General features: G+C 38.5%; 1 protein-coding gene and 1 long non-coding RNA gene across 10 annotated transcripts in view; one reads left to right on the forward strand and one right to left on the reverse strand.

Annotated features, from left to right (window-relative positions):
• The window catches only part of LOC103350417 (uncharacterized), a 36,844-nt gene extending 29,463 nt beyond the window's left edge, over positions 1-7,381 (forward strand). For 4 of the 9 annotated variants that reach the window (XR_011388126.1, XR_011388130.1, XR_011388127.1 and 1 more), the window contains 2 exons: positions 2,444-7,123; positions 7,245-7,381. This is a non-coding gene — a long non-coding RNA (uncharacterized lncRNA). The remainder of the gene's footprint in view (positions 1-2,443; positions 7,124-7,244) is intronic. The other 5 variants (XR_007924569.2, XR_007924568.2, XR_011388131.1 and 2 more) reach the window with 4 other exon arrangements.
• Positions 1-13,171, reverse strand: part of LOC100346730 (arylacetamide deacetylase-like 2) — a 31,538-nt gene extending 18,367 nt beyond the window's left edge. Inside the window, exons 1-2 of the mRNA XM_002716282.4 lie at positions 13,034-13,171; positions 899-1,121 (exon numbers count right to left, since the gene is read on the reverse strand). Of these exons, the coding sequence (XP_002716328.3) occupies positions 899-1,121; positions 13,034-13,171 (361 nt within the window). The remainder of the gene's footprint in view (positions 1-898; positions 1,122-13,033) is intronic.
• Between the last annotated feature and the right edge of the window lie 8,879 nt (positions 13,172-22,050).

A 22,050-nucleotide genomic window follows, 5' to 3' on the forward strand; every position in this document is an offset into this window, starting at 1 on the left:
CTGCTCCTGATTGCAGGAGAGCAGCGCACTCAGCGTGTGGGTAGCAGAGTTGGGATTGGAGGAAGAGGACTATAAAGGAGGAGAGAGACAACATGCACCGGGAACATCTAAGGGGAACACCTGTGCAGCCCCCGAGAGAGCCGGCCGGCGGTGTGCCGCTCCCCCGCGGAAGTGGGGAATGTGGCAGGGGGAATCGCCCTTCCACAGAGGTGGAAGGACCAGCAGCCAACCCGGGAAGGACCAGCAGCAAACCTGGGGAGGGCCGAGCAGACAGAAGAACAGCGCAGGGTCCTGTGTCGTTCCTCCACGAAGAGGGGGAGCAATATAATGGTGCCGTGACTCGGATAGGAAGCCTAGGCAGGGTTTTGTGTCGTTCCTCCACGAAGACGGGGAGCGACAATATTTGGTCTTTTCTTTTTAGATAAAAGTTAAGCATTAAATTCTAAGCCTCAGCGTTATTGTTGTATATCAGTCCACAATTTGAATAGGTGCTTGCTACTTGGTGACTACAAATTATAGCATTTCTGATCTAACATTAAAACATCTTGCTCACTGAACCTGAAGTATGATCCTTTAGTGATTTCAAACTTGTTTCAGGTTTACTGTTTGAACCTTCCATTCTATGCCATCAATCTAACTTTATTTAAAATCAAATATTTTTACAGATGTCTTAAAATAATATACTATGTGTGCCAAGTTTTATTTGAAGACATATCTGTGAACTGTGATTGATATAGTCTACCATCTCAGTATGGTATATCCATATACTCATAAAAATAAATATTATATCAATAAATTTCCATCAATATTACATATATTCATTTAATACATTTTAATATGAATATCAAAACATGTATAAAACAAATAAACATATAAATATTAAATAAAATGTACTTACTGCAACTTCCTAAGACAAAGGCACCACCATGAAGAAAAATTACAGCTGGTCTCTGTCTTTCTGATTTTCTCTTGGGTAAGTACAAACGTACTGGAATGTCACCAAATGCTGTATCTGTCACTGTAACATTCTCGTCTGAAACTGGTTTTGTATAATCCAGTGACAATAACATTAAAAATAATTCTTCATATTTCATGACACCTATAGTTTCAAATAACAGAGCCTATCAAAACAGAACAAAAGTTAAAGTTTAGAACCTTATGACTTTTAGTAAAATCAAATGCACATAAAGTTGTAGTGATAAAGGAAAATTAAATAATATAATAGTGTTGCAGAAGTCTAATTGCACATCCTAAATCAAGCATTATTGTTTCTTAGGAAATCTGAAGTAGGCAGCATTTGAGAACAAGAGTGTTAATTTACTGCTAGTGAATTTCACGTTGGTTGAGTTCTAAACTTTTATGTAAAAATTATTTTAGAAATAACAGATTTTATACTTCCTTCTATGAATATTCTCAAAATTTTATTTTTGGTCATTCAATTTAACTTAAAATGTATAAAGCACCTAGTAAAAACTATATGTTAATAAATTGCTTCCATTTTTAGCTACAAATATGCTCTTTTCCTTAAAAATGAATTTTTTTTTTTTTTGCCAGAGCGTCTTGGCTTTCCATGCCTAAAATACTCTCATGGGCTGTTCAGCCAGATCTGACTGCCTTAAGGGCTGATTCTGAGGCCAGAGTGCTATTTAGGACATCTGCCATTCTATGAGTCTGCTGTGTATCCCACTTCCCATGTTGGATCGTTCTCTCCCTTTTTTATTCTATCAGTTAGTATTAGCAGACACTAGTCTTGTTTGTGTGATCCCTTTGACTCTTAGACCTATCAGTGTGATCAAAGAAGACCTAAATGAAAGATCTCTGTGAGTGAGATCCCAGTGGAAAGAACAGGGCCATCAAAGAAGGAGGTACCTTTCTCTGAAGGGAGGAGAGAACTTCCACTTTGACTGTGGCCTTGTCTGAATAAGATCGAAATCGGTGAACTCAAAAGGCTTCCATAGCCTTGGCAACTCATGAAGAGAGCCTAGGGAGATTACTGACGCCTTAAACAAGATTGTCAAATTGTTAAGTCAACAACAGGAGTCACTGTGTACTTACTCCTCATGTGGGATCTGTCCTTAATGTGTTGTCCAATGTGAAGTAATTCTATAACTAGTACTGAAACAGTATTTTACACTTTGTGTTTCTGTGTGAGTGCAAACTTATGAAATCTTTACTTAATATATACTAAATCGATCTTCTGTATATAAAGATAATTGAAAATGAATCTTGATGTGAATGGAATGGGAGAGGGAGCGGGAGATGGGAGGGGTGCGAGTGAGAGGTAAATTATGGGGGGGGGGGAGCCATTGTAATCCATAAACTGTACTTTGGAAATTTATATTTACTAAGTAAAAGTTAAAAAATGAATTTTTTAAAAATTTTATACTATTGAAATAAAGCACTCTTTAGCATTTTTGATATTTTCAAAATTGTCTGTTTACAGTTCACATGGAAGGAATCCTGTGGGGAGCAACCCGGACTAGACTGAGTTACTGGAATTAAGACTTATTCTATGCATCTGCTCTCCCACAATATGGCGCTGGGAGAGAAGTAAACAGCTTCCGCACAGCTGCCTCCAGTTCAACCAATTAACTGTAGGACTTGCTCCTGATTGGAGAGCAGCGTACTCGGCGTGTGGGCAGCCGAGTTGGGATTGGCGGAGGAGGACTATAAAGGAGGAGAGAGATGGCATGCACCGGGAACATCTATGGGGAACATCTAAGGGGAACACCCGTGCAGCCCCCGAGAGAACCGGCCGGCAGTGTGCCGCTCCCCTGCGGAAGTGGGGAATGTGGCCAGGGGGAACTGCCCTTCCACGGAGGTGGAAGGGATAGTAGCCAACCCGGGAAGAACCAGCAGCAAACCCGGGGAGGGCCGAGCAGATGAAAGAACAGCGCAGGGTCCTGTGTCGTTCCTCCACGAAGAGGGGGAGCGACATAATGGTGCCGTGACTCGGATATGAAGCCTAGGCAGGGTTTAGTGTCGTTCCTCCACGAAGAGGGGGAGCGACAGAATCCTGCAACAGAACATGACAGAGCACTGAAGATTATGCGTGTCTGAGGATGCTAAGATTTTACAATACATGACAACTCATTTATCCCAGATACTTTAATAATGATGATGGAAGTCCATTTTACTAATCAAAGTAGTTAGCAAATCAAGGTGTAAACTCTTTTTCTAGCACAGTGCTGTACATCTTCTCTTCTATATAATTAATTAATAAATTACTTAAAAAATCCTGTGATAAATGAGGGGTCAGTGTTGTGGAGCTGTAACTGATGCCATTCACAGTGGCAGCATCCAGTATTGGAGTGTGAGTTGAGTCCCACCTGCTCTGGGTCCACTGCAGCTTCCTGATAACATGACTGGGAGTGCAGTGATAACAGGAAGGCAGTGAAGGATTGCCCAAGTGCTTGGGCCCCTGTCATCCACAAGGGAGACTCAGCTCTTGGTTTTGGCCTGGCCCAGGCCTAGCTCTTGCAGCCATTTAGGGGAGTGAAACAGTGAAATGAAGATCTCTCTCTCTCTCTCTCTCTCTCTCTCTCTCTCATCTTTATCTGTATCTATCTTTCTGTCTCTCTCTGACACTGCCTTTCAAGTGAATAAAACTTTAAAAATATTAGAAATTAAAGAAAAGGAGATTACTAAGAGAAAACAATCAAACAGGAGTTCTGTGATAGAAAGAACTTGACTTTGACCTTGAAAAATGACAGATGAATGTGGAATAAATGTACAATATGTGACATATGTTTTATGGCGTCACACCATCTCAAAACTTGTACTGACATATGCCCTATTTATTTATTTATTTATTTATTTTGACAGGCAGAGTGGACAGTGAGAGAGAGAGACAGAGAGAAAGGTCTTCCTTTGCCGTTGGTTCACCCTCCAATGGCCGCCGCAGCCAGCGGGCTGTGGCCGGCGCACCACGCTGATCAGATGGCAGGAGTCAGATACTTATCCTGGTCTCCCATGGGGTGCAGGGCCCAAGGACTTGGGCCATCCTCCACTGCACTCCCTGGCCAGAGCAGAGAGCTGGCCTGGAAGAGGGGCAACTGGGACAGAATCCGGTGCCCCGACCGGGACTAGAACCCGGTGTGCCTGCGCCGCAAGGCTGAGGATTAGCCTAATGAGCTGCGGCGCCGGCCGACATATGCCCTCTTTAAAGTTGCTTTGATACCATTAAGCTTTCAATCTGATGCACACACACATACACACACATACATACAAAGATTTGTGAAACAGATATCACATGCGATTCCTAAGGCATACTGTCTTTATAGTTTTGAAGTAGACAAGGTCTGAGAGATAATATTTAAAATGCTGGAGCTAGCACTCTGGTGCAGATCAATGCCCTGGCCTGAGGCACTGGCATCCCATATGGACAACGGTTCGAGAACAGGCTGCCCCTCTTCTGATCCAGTTCTTTGCTATGGCCTGGGAAAGCAGAAGAAGATGGCCCAAGTCCTTGGGCCCCTGCACCTATGTGGGAGACCCAGAAGAAGATCCTGGCTCCCGGCTCCCGGCTTCGGGTCAGCACAGCTCTGGCCATTGCGGCCAATTGGGGAGTGAACCAGCGGTTCACTCTCTCTCTCTCTCTCTCAAATAAATAAATAAATCTTTAAAATGCTATATTGTAGATGCCTGTTACCTTTACAAGCAAAATAGACATAAATACTTCTTTTGGCAATAGTGTACTAATTGACTTTAGGGAACTGCTATCTTTCTATTAGTCGAAGCCTTTGATGGACTATTTGATCAAGATGATAACCATTCATTAATCAAGAGATGAGAAGTAAGCCCAAGGAAAACTTTGTTTTTCTTGCAAAGTAAATTTTAAGCAGAGAGACAAAAGGAATAAGGACAGAGATTAATTATCACCACAGTTGCACCTTGCAAATGTAATGCTTTATTGTTATTTTTTTGCTAGCTACCAACTTCTTTGGTGCTGCTGACTTCTCTAGAAACTAAAATTGTAACTATCTTTTTTTAAATTTTATGTGCTTCCCAAATGTTATCAAAAACTTCCCAGCCTCATCATCACTAATGTTATTATCAAAGTCATTATTATCGTTTCCTTAAATTAGTTAGGATCGATTCACTTTTCTGGCTTATTGTAAAGACAAAAAGCAGAAACCCAAACTCCACTTGTTACCTGCAAGCAGGTTGACAATATTTTGACACATGGAAGATGACTTAGTGGTGGACTGAGAGTGTCTATCCTGCACATCACTTCTAATGAAAGATTGCCACTCCCAAAATGGCAATATGGTTAATCTAAAATATTGGTGTTCATAGGTCAAATGGCATAAGAAAGTTTTATCATTGAAAATGCCCTACTTTCTTTTTATTTTTAAAGAGTATTTAATTATTTATTTGAAAGTCAGAATTACACAGAGAGAGGCGAGGGGGGGAGAGAGAGAGAGAGAGAGAGAGAGAGAGAGAGAGTCTTCCATCCCCTGGTTCACTCCCTAATCGGCCGCAACAGCCGGAGTTGTGCTGATATGAAGCCAGGAGCCAAGAGCCTCTTTCTGGTCTTCCTAGGCAGGTGCAGGGACCCAAGGACTTGGGCATCCTCCTCCAGAGAGCTGGATCAGAAGTGGAGCAGCCAGGACACGAACTGGTGCCCATTTGGGATGCTGGCACTGCAGGTGATGGCTTTACCCACTATTCCACAGTGCTGGTCCTGCCCTACTTTCTAAGTAACATGCCTGATTTGAGAGATTCTTCCTTCCATTATGTCTTTCACAAAATAACAATCCAATTTCCTCAAACATCTCTTCCACTTGTGGGAATGTAGAAAATTAGATGTGTGTGTTCAAAAATCGCTTGGCCCAATTCCCTGATCTTAGTTAAACACACAATGAGACCTAGGTTGTGAAATGTTATACCTGTGCTTCCACCCTTCCTCCTCCCCTCTCTCCTATTCCAACTCTTAATTTTTACAACAATCTATTTTCAGTTTACTTTATACTTACAAGATTAACCCTACAGTAATTAAAGAGCTCAACAAACAATATGAGGAGAAAAGACAGTGTCCCTCAACATCAGAGACAAGGGCTGTAAACAACTTCTCATTCTCTTGTTATTGTCTTTCACAGAGTAGAAGTTTTTAATGAGGTTTTAATGAAATTCAACTTGTCAAATTATTTCTCATGGATCATACCTTTGGTGTTATATCTAAAGTCATTGGCATACCCAAGGTCACCCAGATTTCTCACTTGACTTGTCAATGACTCTGTTGATTTTGTCTGCTTATAGCAGTAGGTCCAATCTGATTACTTATTTTACTTTCATTTGTCATTTCCTTCTATAACAGTTATACTTACTTACTATCTGTTAATAGATAACTCAGAAGATGAAGTGAGTGGTAGAGCTCAAGGTTATTGAAGAAATTAAAAGATATTAATTTCATTCTTCCCTCATTTTATTTTATTAATTTGTTTAGTATTTGTCAAAGAAGTCTTGAATGCAAGTCCCATAATTTATTTGCTTTGTTCTCTCAACATCCATAAGCTCTGAATTAATATGTTTAAAACCAAATTATAGAAAAATCATCTTACCTAAGATGCCTTGCCAAAGAATGTACTCAGGGAATGCAAACATTTTCAGATTAACTACAAATCAGTTTATGCTATGGTCTTCTAGAATACCTTTAATGAATAAAATGCACTTGTCTCATGCAAGTATATTTATGAATTTGATGTTTTCTTATTAATTTATTTGCTTTCAATTCAAGAATATGCACCCAATAGATATATTTGTAAATTGTTGACTCTTATTTTGATGGAAAGATTAAAATTATACATTCTGGTGTATAACTTTCAGTTCTGACCATGATGGAGCAAGTTCATTTAAGACCACTCTTCTATTGATTATGTCTATCTTCAAACAATACAAATGAAACTGGATGCTCTGAAAAGTAAAGAAGATGAGGAGGTGGAAGAGGAAGAAGGAGTTTTGAAGAGGATAAAGTGGAAAGTCAAAACTTGAATGCAGATTCGTAAGAGAGTGTGTGAGTTTCAATTTTTTTCTTTTCTAGCTTTTACCTGAAGCCATTAAGCCCCAGAATGACACACTGAGAGTGAAAGCGAATGTTCCAAGAGAAGCCCTCTATTTCCAGGTATTGTTCTGATTCATGTGTCTTATTCCTCACCATGTTTTGACTGTAGGGGGAAGGGAGGCTGTGGTCCCCATGTTCATATCCCTTATTTTTCTCTTTTTCTCTCTCTCCATGACCCAAGGCTGGTTCCCTTGGTGGAGCTGTCTGTTCACCATAGTGGAGGTGCAAACATGTAAAATCCTGTGTGAAGACTCTCTTGCCAGAGAAACTGTGAAAAGGGATGTTGATTGTCAAAGAATAAAAAGGGATCCAATATTATTTCTTCTTTACTTTTCTTTCAAACTTTCATCCTGAAAGTGGATCCCAGTATGTGAAAGTATGTGACACAGGCTGGTGCCGCAGCTCAATAGGCTAATCCTCCGCCTGCGGAGCCAGCACCCCGGGTTCTACTCCCAGTCAAGGCGCCGGATTCTGTCCTGGTTGCTCCTCTTCCAGTCCAGCTCTCTGCTGTGGCCCGGGAGTGCAGTGGAGGATGGCCCAGGTCCTTGGGCCTTGCACTTGCATGGGAGACCAGGAGGAAGCACCTGGCTTCAGATCAGCGCAGCGCACTGGCTGCAGCGCGCCTGCCATAGCACCCACTTGAGGGGTGAACCTACGGAAAAGGAAGACCTTTCTCTCTCTCTCTCTCTCTCTCACTGTCTAACTCTGCCTGTCAAAAAAATAAAAAATAAATAAAAATAAAAATAAAAAAAGAAAGTATGTGACATCATCGTTAACTAAACCCCTAGGTAGAAATATTCTTTTTGTCAGAAACACAAGCAAAAGAAGATACTTGGAGCCATAGTGTTGAGGGAAACCCCAGAGAAGAAAGAACTGTGGAAGAGTGTTCCTAAATTCCACAAGTGAAAAGACATATGTTCTGGGATTGCACCAAACAGAATAGTGTTAAGAAAAATCAATGAAGCATCCCAAAGGTTTTGATAATTGAAGGCAATGTAAGTAAGTAGCCAATCCTTAGCCCAACATCTAAGCGGTAGATTACACAAACACAAATAGCATGAGAAAAGCTTTGAAAACTCAACAAACTCAAAAGTCAATTTTTCCACAGAAGAACGAACAGATCTTTCAGCCTATATTTAACATGACATTGCCTCCCAATACAAAATGAGAACAAAGAAAAATATACTCTTTGTAGAAATTTAGAAGGTCCTTTGGTCTCATACCAAAATATTCAAAATGTCCAGGATGTAACATATAATTATTTGACATAAAAGGAACAAGACAATTGAGACCCTCACCATAAGGAAAGCACAATAAACAGATACAAATCTTGAGATAATCCAGATGTGAAATCAAATATTCAAAGCAACTGCTATAACCACCCTCTGAAAGGTAAAGATGAGTTCTCTTGCAGTAAATGGAGTCATAGTCATCCTCAAGAAAGAAATACAAAGTGTAAAGAGTAACTGAGTGAAAATTTTAGAACTAAAACAAAAATCTATAAAATAAAAAAATTCATTGGGTGGGCTCAATAGAAAAAGAAAGACAGAGAAAAATTTAGTGAATGTGAAGACAGATCAAAATAAATTGTATAATGTAAAAATAAAAATTAAATAGAGCATATTCAGGGACCCATGGAACCATATAAAAGGTTTAATGCTTGTACATTAGAGCCAAAAAGAGGGGAACTATCACCATAGAAAAAATATTTGACAAAGGAATGGCTTAAAATGCCTACAATTTGTTGAGATATACTAAATAGTACAGATCCAAGAAGCTTGGCAATGCTTAAAAAGGAAAAACTCAGAAATACAAATGGCCAGCAAATACATGAAAAAAAAACTGCTTTGTATCAATAGCCATCAGTGAAATAAAATAAAAACCACAATGTGATATCAGCTCACTCCAGTGAGAACGGTTGCTATCAAAGAGTCAAAAAAATAACAAATGTTGGTGAGGATGGGGATAAAAGGAAAACCTCATACTTTATTGGTGAGAATCCAAATTAGTACACCCATTGTAGAAACCATGTATAGAGATTCTTCAGAAGACTAAACACATATGTCTATGACCCAGCTATTCTACTTCAAAGAAAATATTCAAAGTAAAGTGAATATGAAAGAGATACTTATGCCCTATGTTTGCTGCAGCAATATTTACAGTAGCAAAGATTTCCAGCTAACATGAATGTTCATCAGTGGGTTACTGGATGAAGAAAATGTGTTATACTTACAAAATAGAACATTACTCGACCATAAAAAAATGGAATCCTGACATTTACTACAAAATGGATGCAATTGGAGATCACTGTGTTAAGTGAAATAAGTCAGACACAGAAAGGCAAATAACACATGTTTCTCTCTTATGTTAATGTTGGAATATTATTCTTTTTATTTTGTTATATTATTATTTTGCCATATTAATGTCACACTATTTTGGTATATACATATTTACATGCTACCTTCATTGAGTTATGCTCTTTTTAAGGTAATATACCTTTTTCTCTCCTTTTATGCTTTGTGTCATTAATCTCACATTATGTGATATTATTTTATCCACCTCTGCTTCAAAAATGGAATGTATGTTTATATGTATTTATAAAGTTTATATATGAAGCAAATTAGACAAAATGTTAAAAATCATTAAATCTATATGTGCAGATTGAACTTTTTCAATTTTCTGCTTTATTTAAGATGTTTAAATAAAGGGAAAAAGTAAATTTTAAAAACAAAACAGAAAAGACAATGCATGGATTTAAAATTTTTGCACCAAAATAAATCTGTTTAATTTTTAAGCTTTTATTCATTTTTTTAAATTTTGTTTGAAAAGCAGAGAGGCAGAGGGAAATCTTCCATCTATTGGTTCACTTACCAACTATACACAATAGCTAGGGCTGGGCGATTTCAAAGCTTAGAGCCTAGAACTCAATCCAGGTCTTCTATGTGGGTGGCAGGGACCCAAGGACCTGGACCTTCTGCCTTCCAAGCAGCATATTAGCAACAAGATGAATCTGTAGTAGAATAGCCAGGTCTCAAACCCAGGTACTCCAGTATAGGATTTAGACATCCCAAAAGGCAACTTAAACTCCACCAAAAATGCCTGCCCCTAAATTTATCTTTTATTTCATTTTCTGTGAGATTTTTGAAGTGCCCTTCTGTGTAAATTCAACATAAATGATAATTATAAGGGGTAAAGTGTAAAGAAACTGATGTGGTTTAAAATATCTATGTTTTACATAATGCAGTAAACAAGTCTAAGTAAGCTGTAAAAGTTACTGTGATCAGTAGAAAATACAATTTTCAAAAGAACATGATGAAATATATATATGCATATAATATAACAATTAAAATGAAATACCAGTCACATAACCTAAAGGAAGGCAAGAAACTAAGTAAGAAGAATTAAAACAAAAAATATATAATTTTAGTACCAACTGCAAACAAGTCAAAGATCATAATACAAGATACTGAACAATGAGATGCTTTAAAAAACAGTCAAATACATAATTATATCAGGGTTTTCAAAAAGTTCATGAAAATATGTATTATGGAAAAAATATCCATGGATTTAAAAAATTTTAATCAAAATACATTTACTTTTTAAATCCACTTTCCATGAAATTTTTGAAGCATCCTCATATGCTATCTATAAAAACTTTGTCTTAAATATAATGATATAATTTTAAAATAGCAGGATAAAACAGTTATATAAACTATGTAGTTAGTGTTCCAATACATGAATGTCTCACAGTTTGTCTCTACTAACCAGTTGAAGGATATTTAGGTTGGTTTCCACTTTGAGATAGATAAGAATAAAGCTTCTGAAATACATACAGGCTCTGTGTAAACAATAATTCCAATTTATGATGAATAAATGCCTAGAACTAGATTTGTTGAGTCATATTACAAATGGCCATAGCTTATATAGCATAATTAACATAAAATTATGGTGGCTAAGAGGTCAGAGTAGGCCTCCATCTAATTAAAACTGTCAGGGATAAAGACATACATTGCATAATGATTAAGAAAAAGCTATTCACCAAGAAGAAAATAATGAAAAATTAACAAGCCTCTAGTAATAGACATCCAAAATGCATGAAGCAAAACCCATGTAATTGGAGATAAATATGTAATAATCCAAAATTATACTTGAGACTTCTCACTTGAAAAATTAGAGAGGAAATAATCAAATTATTTTTAAAACTGAACAACTTCATTTTGAAGGTAAAGATCAATAACTCTTACAATCTGACTTTAAAATTTACCCAAGAAACTATGTTAGTCCATATTATGTAGTACTGCTGAAATGCTAGGTGTAGATAAAGAGAAGAGAATGGAGTCAGAAAGAAGCCAATATACATATGTTCAGCTCACCATTTCTTTTTTACAAAGACAATTGAATTTTTTAAAAAATTAAAGTAATAAGGGCTGGAAAGAATGCATGACAACTGGAACTGAAACATGTTGCTGATGGGAATACAAAGTGGCAAGTCTTTTTGGAAAACTCTCACTTTCCTACAAGGTTTAATAGCTGTTTGCAGTATGACTCAACAAATCTAATTCTAGGTATTTGTTCAATATACATTGGAATTTTTGCTCACACAGAGCCAGTATGTTTCAGAAGTTTTATTCATAACTGTCCTAAAGTGAAAACCAACCTAAATATCCTTTAATGATTATTACAGACAAAGTGTGATACATCTATATATTGGAATGCTAACCGTATAGCTTATTCAATTTTTGATACTCAACATCATAAATCACTCTCAAAATGATGTGCTAAGTAAAAGAAGCCAGACAAACAAAAGGCCATGTGCAGTATGATCCCATTAATGTGATAAGGAAAGGACAAATTGTAAGGACTTACACAGATCAGAGTGTGCACAATACCCTGGTTCACCCTGTCTTCTTAAAAATTCTAACTACCTCGTTTGTACACAATGAGCTTTCCAGAGAATACATGATATAAGCTATCACAACATACTAAATGCAAAACCAGATATGGGAATCCAGGTATTCTCCAAAAAGAAATATTAAAGAAATTTGAGGGGCCGGCGCCATGGCTCACTTGGTTAATCCTCCGCCTTCAGCGCCGGCATCCCATATGGGCATCGGGTTCTAGTCCCGGTTGCTCCTCTTCCAGTCCAGCTCTCTGCTGTGGCCCGGGAGGGCAGAGGAGGATGGCCCAAGTGTTTGGGCTCCATGATCTCCACATGGGAGACCAGGAAGAAGCACCTGGCTCCTGGCTTTGGATCGGTGCAGCGCCAGCCGTAGCAGCCATTTGGGGAGTAAACCAAAGGAAGGAAGACCTTTCTCTTTGTCTCTTTCTCTCACTGTCTATAACTCTACCTGTCAAATAAAATAAAATTGAAAAAATAGAAAACAATGCCATTATCATAGTTACTTTTTCCTATTAAAATACATTTCATTTTAGTAAAAATATACAATTTACTTATATTTCTAAAGCAATTAATATTGATAAATATAACATACATAAAAAGGCTCTTTGAGGTCCTTAGTAATTTAAGGAATATAAAGAGTTCCCGAGATATAAAAGTTTGAAAACCTACTTAAAAAGAGAAAGACATTAGGACGGTAAAAGTATTAAATGTACATCAAGTTGTAAAAACAGTTACTATACATGTAAGCTCTAAGAGATGTATAAGACTAAGTTACCTCAGGAAGGTCAAATATAATCAAGTTATTTAACTATCCCCCAGATTTTCTGTTAGATAGTGTAATTCTTATCTTTATGACACTACGTGGACTTCAGATAAAGACTCAGCAAGAATTTTATCTCTTTCCCTGCTTTGTACAGATTCAAGTAAATATATTGTTAATTAAACATATGAATTTTATTTGTCTAATTTGTTCTAAAAGGAAACCAAAATATCTTCCAGAGACTGAAAGAAAACGTATAAGTATTTGTGACAATGCCTCTCAGTTCCCTAGATTGGGGGGAGGTGATTACCGTAATTGAAGTCATTTTTATAGCAGCATCCGCAAGCATTACTTTCCAAGGTTCTTCAATATTTTCTGGTAAGGGAGTGTAAATATAATAAGCAAACAGAACACAAGACACTCCAAAGCACAGACTTTTGCACCACATGATATTCTCCCAACCTCTGTATAGGGATGACTTTAATGTCATCCCATTATATACTGAGTGGTAAATAGGAGGACAAAGGTAGACGTGCACCTTCTGCAATGATATGACTGTTTTAGCCATGTTGACTTAACATTCAGTTCCAAGGTTAACAGTGGCAGTAGTAACCAGTTCTGCAATCACACAGTCTTTTTGAGGCCGAATTCATAGTATTTCCTATCAACTACACAGAGATCACAAACAACTTAAAATGCTAGCAGAAGTCTTCTTTCATCCTAGGACACCATCATTGTCCCAGCACAAGTCACTTTATCAAATCCTTGGAAGAGCATAGAATCACAAAATTTTTCTTTTGGTGGTTTTGCAGATATTAGTGGGAAGAGGTAAGTAGCAAAACAAAACAAAACCTGTCTGGTGACATTTAGTCAGCCTCAAGGATAATCCCTTTGGCATAGAATATTGAGAAAATCAAAATCCACTGTGATTAGCTCAGCTTTAAACAAAAGAGGACATTGATATTCTTGTTCACAGCCCAGAATTCACTTATCTAAAGCAGAAATAAATATGTAGCGTTAACCTTACACTAGACTTGAAAAGTTTCAAATCCATTTAGATAAACAGGTAAGGAGAGTCTCATGATTACTCTTTCACTGCCTTGAAAGAACTTCTTGACAGTAGCATCCACAGGGGATACAGGGCACTCAAGAGAAAGTCAAAAGTGAATATGATTTCCTGGGATTGGGAGACAGACTTGGAAATCCTGGGACACAAAATAGCTACAGTTCACAGGACAGAAAGCCATAGCTGAAAGGCTCATACATCTGCATCGTGTGACCCTTGCCTGCCCCTTCTCCTTCTACGCACAAAATTAACTTCCAGAAGCAATGTAAGTGGAAAAGAAGGAAAACTCCAAAAAAAACCAGAAAGAAACAAGTGGACTGTTTAGAAAACCCAGATTGAAGGAACAACACAGCAGTGTGGCGTTTTCAATGCCCCTACCCAACATCAGAAGCCCAGGACTGGCTGTCCTCCAAACAGAAGGTGACCGGGCAGATTTGTTCCATTACAAGACTCAGTGGAGTGTCATCAACAATCTCAGGTGTAGTAAGAACATTGTCCAGAGAAATGCCCCTGCCAAGAAGAAGCCCCAGTAAATGCTCCCCTTCTCATCTGAGCCTGAGAGTCCTTTTCTCCACCCAGAGACACCAAGTGACCAGGTGTTGCTTGTAAGGGTGATACCATCACAATCATTGGCCTAGCACAGGAAGCCTCTCTGTTTATGTGGTCTTAGGCTCTCCTCTCACCCAGAAATAGTGAATTGCTGAGTAGCAGGTGCAATTGAAATCCTGCTACAAGCACCATGACTAGGAAGACGTTTCATCATCATAGTGCAAATATTTGTCTTCCTTACCCAGTTTCACAGTCTTGGGTCACTTTCTAAGTACTCCAGTGAGTGAAGCTTAATTTTCCCTCGGGCAGAGCTATCAGGTACTAGTGTGACCCTAAATGGCACCGGATTAATCAAGACGTTCAAAATCTCTGATAATTAAATCATCATTGGGACTACAGCCTACAAAAGTAGGTCAGTACCTATCTGCTGATCCTAAAAAGGATTACTACCAAAAGAAAAAGATTTAAGTAGGAATCAGAATCTATTAAGCTAATAATAAAAATGTACAGCATATAACAAAAGATAATAACCCATAATACCAAAAAAATCCAAATATCCTAGATAATCAGAAAGAAAAATCTGGTCAGTAAAACAGCAGAATAGCAAGTTTTCTCCTTTAGACCCATGCACAGAAAAAACAACTAGCAATTTCTCAGACAAAAGAATGCCTCTGTAAAAAGCCCAGAGCACAGGGATGAGGCTAAAGCAATTCTTGTAATTACAAAAATGTAGAAAAGCTACCTTAGAAGGGTCAGAGGACCACTTTCACTGTGACCTTGCTGCCCCTCTCCCAGGCTAACACAGCATTGGCAACCAGGCTCCTCTGTCTACAGTTAGTTTCTCTTCTGGAGAAGAGACTGGAGTGGACAACTCACTTACCTACTGACCTGAGGAACTTCCCAGGGAAACCATTCCTATCTAACATCATGAGAAACAATAGGGGCACTGGCAGAGCTAGACACCACCTGGAGGCAAAAAAGGGAGTGGAGCTCACAGCAACTAGTGCATACATCTTGGCAATAGCACTGCAAGCCGGGACAGCAGTTACCCCCAATAGACATCTCAGCCAGTGCCTCTGCCCACCTGAAGAGCTGATGTGCGGGTCCTGTCCAGAGAGGCAGCGGGGTCAGTAGATCTGCTGGATTTTGGTCACTAGCCAGTGCCCTGGCCCAGTCCCAGAACCCAGCATACATCTCCACCTGAACATGTAACCTAGCCTATAGCCCCACCCATTCCTGTAGCATAGCCTGCAACCATCCAATTGTGAAGCACAATTCCAAACAGCAGTGCATATGTCATTGTAACTGTATCTAATCAGCCAGGATGGTAAACAGACATAACCTTTGAGCAGCAAATCCTGGACTCTGATCCACCACACAACATAATAGAAGACCATGCTAAGCAATAAATAAAAAATCTTAATTTAACAAATAAAAACATTGCTATCCAGAAATTCCCCTTTCTAAACAATGTCCACCTATGTGTCAATTATGGCATTTAGACTCATGAATTCAGCATATAAATTCTTTTTTTTTAAGTGTTTTTTTTTTTAACTTTCATTTTATGAATTGAAATTTCCAAAGTACGATTTATGGATTACAATGGCTTCCCCCCCATACCGTCCCTCCCACCCACAACCCTCCCCTTTCCCGCTCCCTCTCCCCTTCCATTCACATCAAGATTCATTTTCGATTATCTTAATATACAGAAGATCAGCTTAGTATACATTAAGTAAGGATTACAACAGTTTGCTCCCACACAGAAATATAAAGTGAAAAATAATAGATGATTTTTTTTAAATGATGATGAAATCAGTTCAGACCTATTGTCATGTTTAATCCCAGTGAGAGTCAAGTTGGGAGTTGATAATTTCTTTTTTTTTTTTACAGAGGATCAGTTTAGTATGCATTAAGTAAAGATTTCAGCCGGCGCCGTGGCTCAATAGGCTAATCCTCCACCTTGCGGCGCCGGCACACCGGGTTCTAGTCCCGGTTGGGGCGCCGGATTCTGTCCCGGTTGCCCCTCTTCCAGGCCAGCTCTCTGCTATGGCCAGGGAGTGCAGTGGAGGATGGCCCAGGTGCTTGGGCCCTGCACCCCATGGGAGACCAGGAAAAGCACCTGGCTCCTGGCTCCTGCCAGGATCAGCGCGGTGCGCCGGCTGCAGCGGCGGCCATTGGAGGGTGAACCAGCGGCAAAGGAAGACCTTTCTCTCTCTGTCTCTCTCTCTCACTGTCCACTCTGCCTGTCAAAAAAAAAAAAAAAAAAAAAAAAAAAAAAAAAAAAAAAAGATTTCAACAGTTTGCACCCCCATAGAAACACAAAGTGAAATATATTGTTTGAGTACTCATTATAGCATTAAATCTCAATGCACAGCACATTAAGGACAGAGATCCTACATGAGGAGTAAGTGCACAGTGACTCCTGTTGTTGACTTTACCAATTGACACTCCTGTCTATGGCATCAGTAATCTCCCTATGCTCCAGTCATGAGTTTCCAAGGCTATGGAAGCCCTCTGAGTTCTCCGACTCTTATCTTGTTTAGACAAGGTCATAATCAAAGTGGAGGTTCTCTCCTCCCTTCAGAGAAAGGTACCTCCTTCTTTGAAGACCTGTTCTTTCCACTGGGATCTCACTCACAGAGATCTTTTTCCAGAGTGTCTTGGCTTTCCATGCCTGAAATACTCTCATGGGCTTTTCAGCCAGATTGGAATGCCTTTAGGGCTGATTCTGAGGCCAGAGTGCTATTTAGGACATCTGCCATTCTATGAGTCTGCTGAGTATCTCACTTCCCATGTTGGATCACTCTCCCCTTTATTTATTCTATCGGTTAATGTTAGCAGGTACTAGACTTGTTTATGTGCTCCCTTTGACACTTAGTCCTTTCATTATGATCAATTGTGAACTGAAATTGATCACTTGGACTAGTGAGATGGCATTGGTACATGCCACCTTGATGGGATTGAATTGAAATCCCCTGGTATGTTTCTAACTCTACCATTTGGGGCAAGTCAGCTTGAGCATGTCCCAAATTATACATCTCTTCCCTCTCTTATTCCCACTCTTATGTTTAACAGGGATCACATTTCAGTTAATTTTCAACACTTAAGAATAACTGTGTATTAATTACAGAATTAAACCAGTCACATTAAGTAGAACAGACAAAAAAACTACTAAGAGGGATAATGTATTAAGTTGTTCATTAACAGTCAGGGCTATGCTGATCAAGTCACCGTTTCCCATAGTGTCCATTTCACTTCAACAGGTTTCCTTTTTGGTGTTCAGTCAGTTGTCGCCGATCAGGGAGAACATATGGTATTTGTCCCTTTGGGACTGGCTTATTTCACTCAGCATGATGTGTTCCAGATTCCTCCATTTTGTTGCAAATGACTGGATTTCGTTGTTTCTTACTGTGGTATAGTATTCTAAAGAGTACATATCCCATAATTTCTTTATCCAGTCTACCGTTGATGGGCATTTAGGTTGGTTCCAGGTCTTAGCTATTGTGAATTGAGCTGCAATAAACATTAGGGTGCAGACCGCTTTTTTGTTTGCCAATTTAAATTCCTTTGGGTAAATTCCAAGGAGTGGGATGGCTGGGTCGAACGGTAGGGTTATCTTCAGGTTTCTGAGGAATCTCCAGACTGACTTCCATAGTGGCTTGACCAGTTTGCATTCCCACCAACAGTGGGTTAGTGTCCCTTTTTCCCCACATCCTCGCCAGCATCTGTTGTTGGTAGATTTCTGAATGTGAGCCATTCTAACCGGGGTGAGGTGAAACCTCATTGTGGTTTTGATTTGCATTTCCCTGATTGCTAGTGACCTTGAACATTTTTTCATGTGCCTGTTGGCCATTTGGATTTCCTCTTTTGAAAAATGTCTATTGAGGTCCTTGGCCCATCTCTTAAGTGGGCTGTTGGTTTTGTTTTTGTGGAGTTTCTTGATCTCTTTGTAGATTCTGGTTATTAACCCTTTATCTGTTGCATAGTTTGCAAATATTTTTTCCCATTCTGTCGGTTGTCTCTTCACTCTCCTGACTGTTTCATTGCAGTACAGAAACTTCTCAATTTGATGCAATCCCAATAGTTAATTTTGGCTTTGACTGCCTGTGCCTCCCGGGTCTTTTCCAGAAATTCTTTGCCTGTGCCAATATCTTGAAGGGTTTCTCCAATGTTCTCTAGTAACTTGATGGTGTCAGGTCGTAGATTTAGGTCTTTAATCCATGTTGAGTGGATTTTTGTGTAAGGTGTAAGGTAGGGGTCTTGCTTCATGATTCTGCACGAGGAAATCCAATTTTCCCAGCACCATTTATTGAATAGACTGTCCTTGCTCCAGAAATTAGTTTTAGATCCTTGATCAAATATAAGTTGGCTGTAGATGTTTGGGTTGATTTCTGGTGTTTCAATTCTGTTCCATTGGTCTATCCATCTGTTTCTGTACCAGTACCATGCTGTTTTGATTACAACTGCCCTGTAGTATGTCCTGAAATCTGGTATTGTGATGCCTCCAGCTTTGTTTTTGTTGTACAAGATTGCTTTAGCTATTCGAGGTCTCTTGTGCCTCCATATAAATTTCAGCACCATTTTTTTCCAGATCTGAGAAGAATGTCTTTGGTATCTTGATTGGTATTGCATTGAATTTATAAATTGCTTTTGGGAGAATGGACATTTTGATGATATTGATTCTTCCAATCCATGAGCATGGAAGATTTTTAAAACTTATTCTTATACTCTATTATGTATACCCCTGTGGATCTGATTATGGGCTACATTTTATTTAGAATTTTACTGTGTTGTGTCTTACCATCTCATGTGCAGGATAGTTCCCATCTCTGTGCCCAACACCAGAAAAAATTTGAAACTTAGGGTCATGTTTTCTTTGTCTTTATTTTCATATTGACATTCACTTCTCGGCCTTTTGGCTAAGATCAAGTGTATTTTCATATTGACAAATTTTCAATAAGTTTAACACAATTATAGGGACTGAGAATAAATTGAATATGGGTGTTAGTGACTGTTAGTGTGGGTTTCATTGCAGCTCATATTTATCCCTGAGGTTTGGCCCCTTAGAATTCCAAGTCAAATTTTGGAGGTGCCCATCAGGGCTGAACCTCCTTGGCAGAAAATGATCTTTGGTTTTTGTCTTTCTCCTCCCATGAGTAACATGGAAGATATTCTAACTCTACCAGTCTTTCAGAATGAAGTCTTGTGGGACGAAATCTATGAAAATAAATAAATAATACAAGTTCTAGGTTGCTACTGGTTTACTTCTTTATCTGGATAGTCCCTTTGAAATTTTTCTCAACAAAAATTGATGCTTTCAACTAAGTATTTTAAATATTGTTAAATATTATGTATAATTTTGATAATTATTTACAGCAGAAGTGTAGGATTTTCTATTTAGTTTACTATTAGTAGAAGCAAAATCATCACCTATTTAGTTAGAGAAGCAAATTACTGTACACAAATTCTCACTGCTTCAGTGAAATCCACCAACATGTCATAAAAATAGAAAGTTGTAACTTTCACACATATGAAATAAATCATCTAAAAATGGGGCCTAATATATGTTGAGTCCCAATTTATTTGAGATAGACATTCTACTGACTCTGTACTATTAAATCATTTTACCATTTATTTGTTATGCCCACACTGTCCTGTATTTCATGTATTAATGACAATTATTTTGTTCTTTCAATTCTTTTCTATGTATCATATGTCTATCTTGATCCACTGGTAGGCAATTTTAATTAATATACCTTTATTTTATTTTAGCTCTGGAAATTTTCCTAACCTTATTCTTAAATGTATAGCATTATTTTGCCCAAACTTAACAATCTGTCTCCCAGCTAAATTCAAAACAAGATTCTTAAGTTTTAGGACCACTGTTGTTACTCATCATGTTAAGCCTCTGCTTGGCATGCCATTATCCTTATTCAGCTTTCTACTAATGAACCTTGGAAAGCAACAGAAGATGGTTCAAGTACTTGGGTCTCTGCCACCTGTATGGAATATCAACATGAAGTTCTTGGCTCCTGGCTTTGACCTGGCCCAGCCCTGACTGTTGTGAACCAATGAATGGAAGATCTTTTTCCCTTTTTCCCTCTCTCTTTCTGTCCCTTTGCCTTTATTATAAAATTTGTTTAGATGTTTCCTGAAATTTTCTGAAATTATAAATTATGTTGTGTTTTATTGACAACTCTATGATATTGTCTCCCAATCAATGAAAATGGCCTAATTCTCCAAACAAAATTTGATGTATTTCTGTAAGATATGATTTTTCCTGTAGAGTTTTATGTTTATTTCTGAATGCTAATTTATATTTCTTGTTTTCTTGTAGCTATTAAAATCATAGTTTTATCTTTATTACTACTAAATTAACATTATTGTAGTATGACTTCAAATGATTCTTTTGAATTTTTTATTTTTTATTTATTCATGAGGTAGAGTGAGACATACAGACAGAGAGGAAGAGAAAGGGGGAGATATTGCAATTCCATCTATTGACTCACTCTAATGTCTGCACTGGAGTGTGGCCAGGTCAAAGCTGAGAACTGAAACCAGGTCCTCCATGTGAGACACATGGACCCAACTACCTGGGCAGCACCTGCTTCTCCTCCAGGATCTTTCCTGGTAGGAAGGTGGAATTGGGAGCCAGAGCTGGGAATTTAACCCAGACACTCTGATATAGGATGTCAGAATCTCACCTGGTATCTTAACCCCTAGGCCAAACACTGACCTTGATTCATTTGAAACTTTATACAAATTTATATATCTTTTTTAAAAAATAGTAGAATAAGTAAAATAAATAGAATAAGTAAAAAGCAGTAAAAGAATGCTTTAGTTTGGTAGGACAACTTTAGCAAATTACCATAATCTGGGTTGCTTAGCAAAAATGTGTTGTCTCACTTTTCTGGAGGATAGAAGTCAGAAATCAAGGGGTTAGATGAATTGGTTCAGAGGGCAGTGAGGGGAGGACCTATTCTAGCTCTCTCTCTTCACGTTCACATGGTTTCCTCCCTTTGTCTTCAAATTGTCTTGTCTTTATATTCCTGTGTCCAAATTCATTCACCCTTTTCAAAAGGACACCAGTCACAGTGGATTAGGACACACTTAATGAATTTAGTTTAACTTGATTACCTTTATAAAGAGCCTATCTCCAAATAAGATCACATTCTGAGATACTGGAGATTACTAATACATGAATGTCCTCCAACAGCTTCTCCTTGCTGTCCTTGTGGTATGTAAACCAAGGAAGCTGCTTTTTGGGGTCCCTAGAGTGCAGGGCAAGTGGTATAACAAGACTCCATTACCCCAGGCAGATTTCTTGAGCCTTAGGAGACCACCCCCCCATTTCAAAATGAATCCTGGACTTCTGTTGTCCCTTTGTGTGTGTGTTGTGCAACAGTCCCAATTCACATAACCTATTGTGTGCATCAATGTTATGTCTCACCAGACTCAACCAAGCCAGTAGCCAGTACACAGTGAACCTATTTCATAAAATTGGTATAGTAATCAGGGTCCAGTCTGATAAAACCACAAGAGTGGTGAAATCTTCCAGTGCCTGGCCCCAAACAGGGGCTAAACATGCAAATTGATCTTTTTTGGGGAAAGAGATTTGAGAAGTGGGACGTGTGCTCACCTCCTCAGTGATATAAAGGAGCTGGCTCTAGAGAAAGAAATGTGGAATCAAGGGAGCCCAGAACATGATGACC

This window comes from Oryctolagus cuniculus, chromosome 4, assembly GCF_964237555.1.
Source record: "Oryctolagus cuniculus chromosome 4, mOryCun1.1, whole genome shotgun sequence".
Taxonomy (NCBI): Eukaryota; Metazoa; Chordata; class Mammalia; order Lagomorpha; family Leporidae; genus Oryctolagus; species Oryctolagus cuniculus.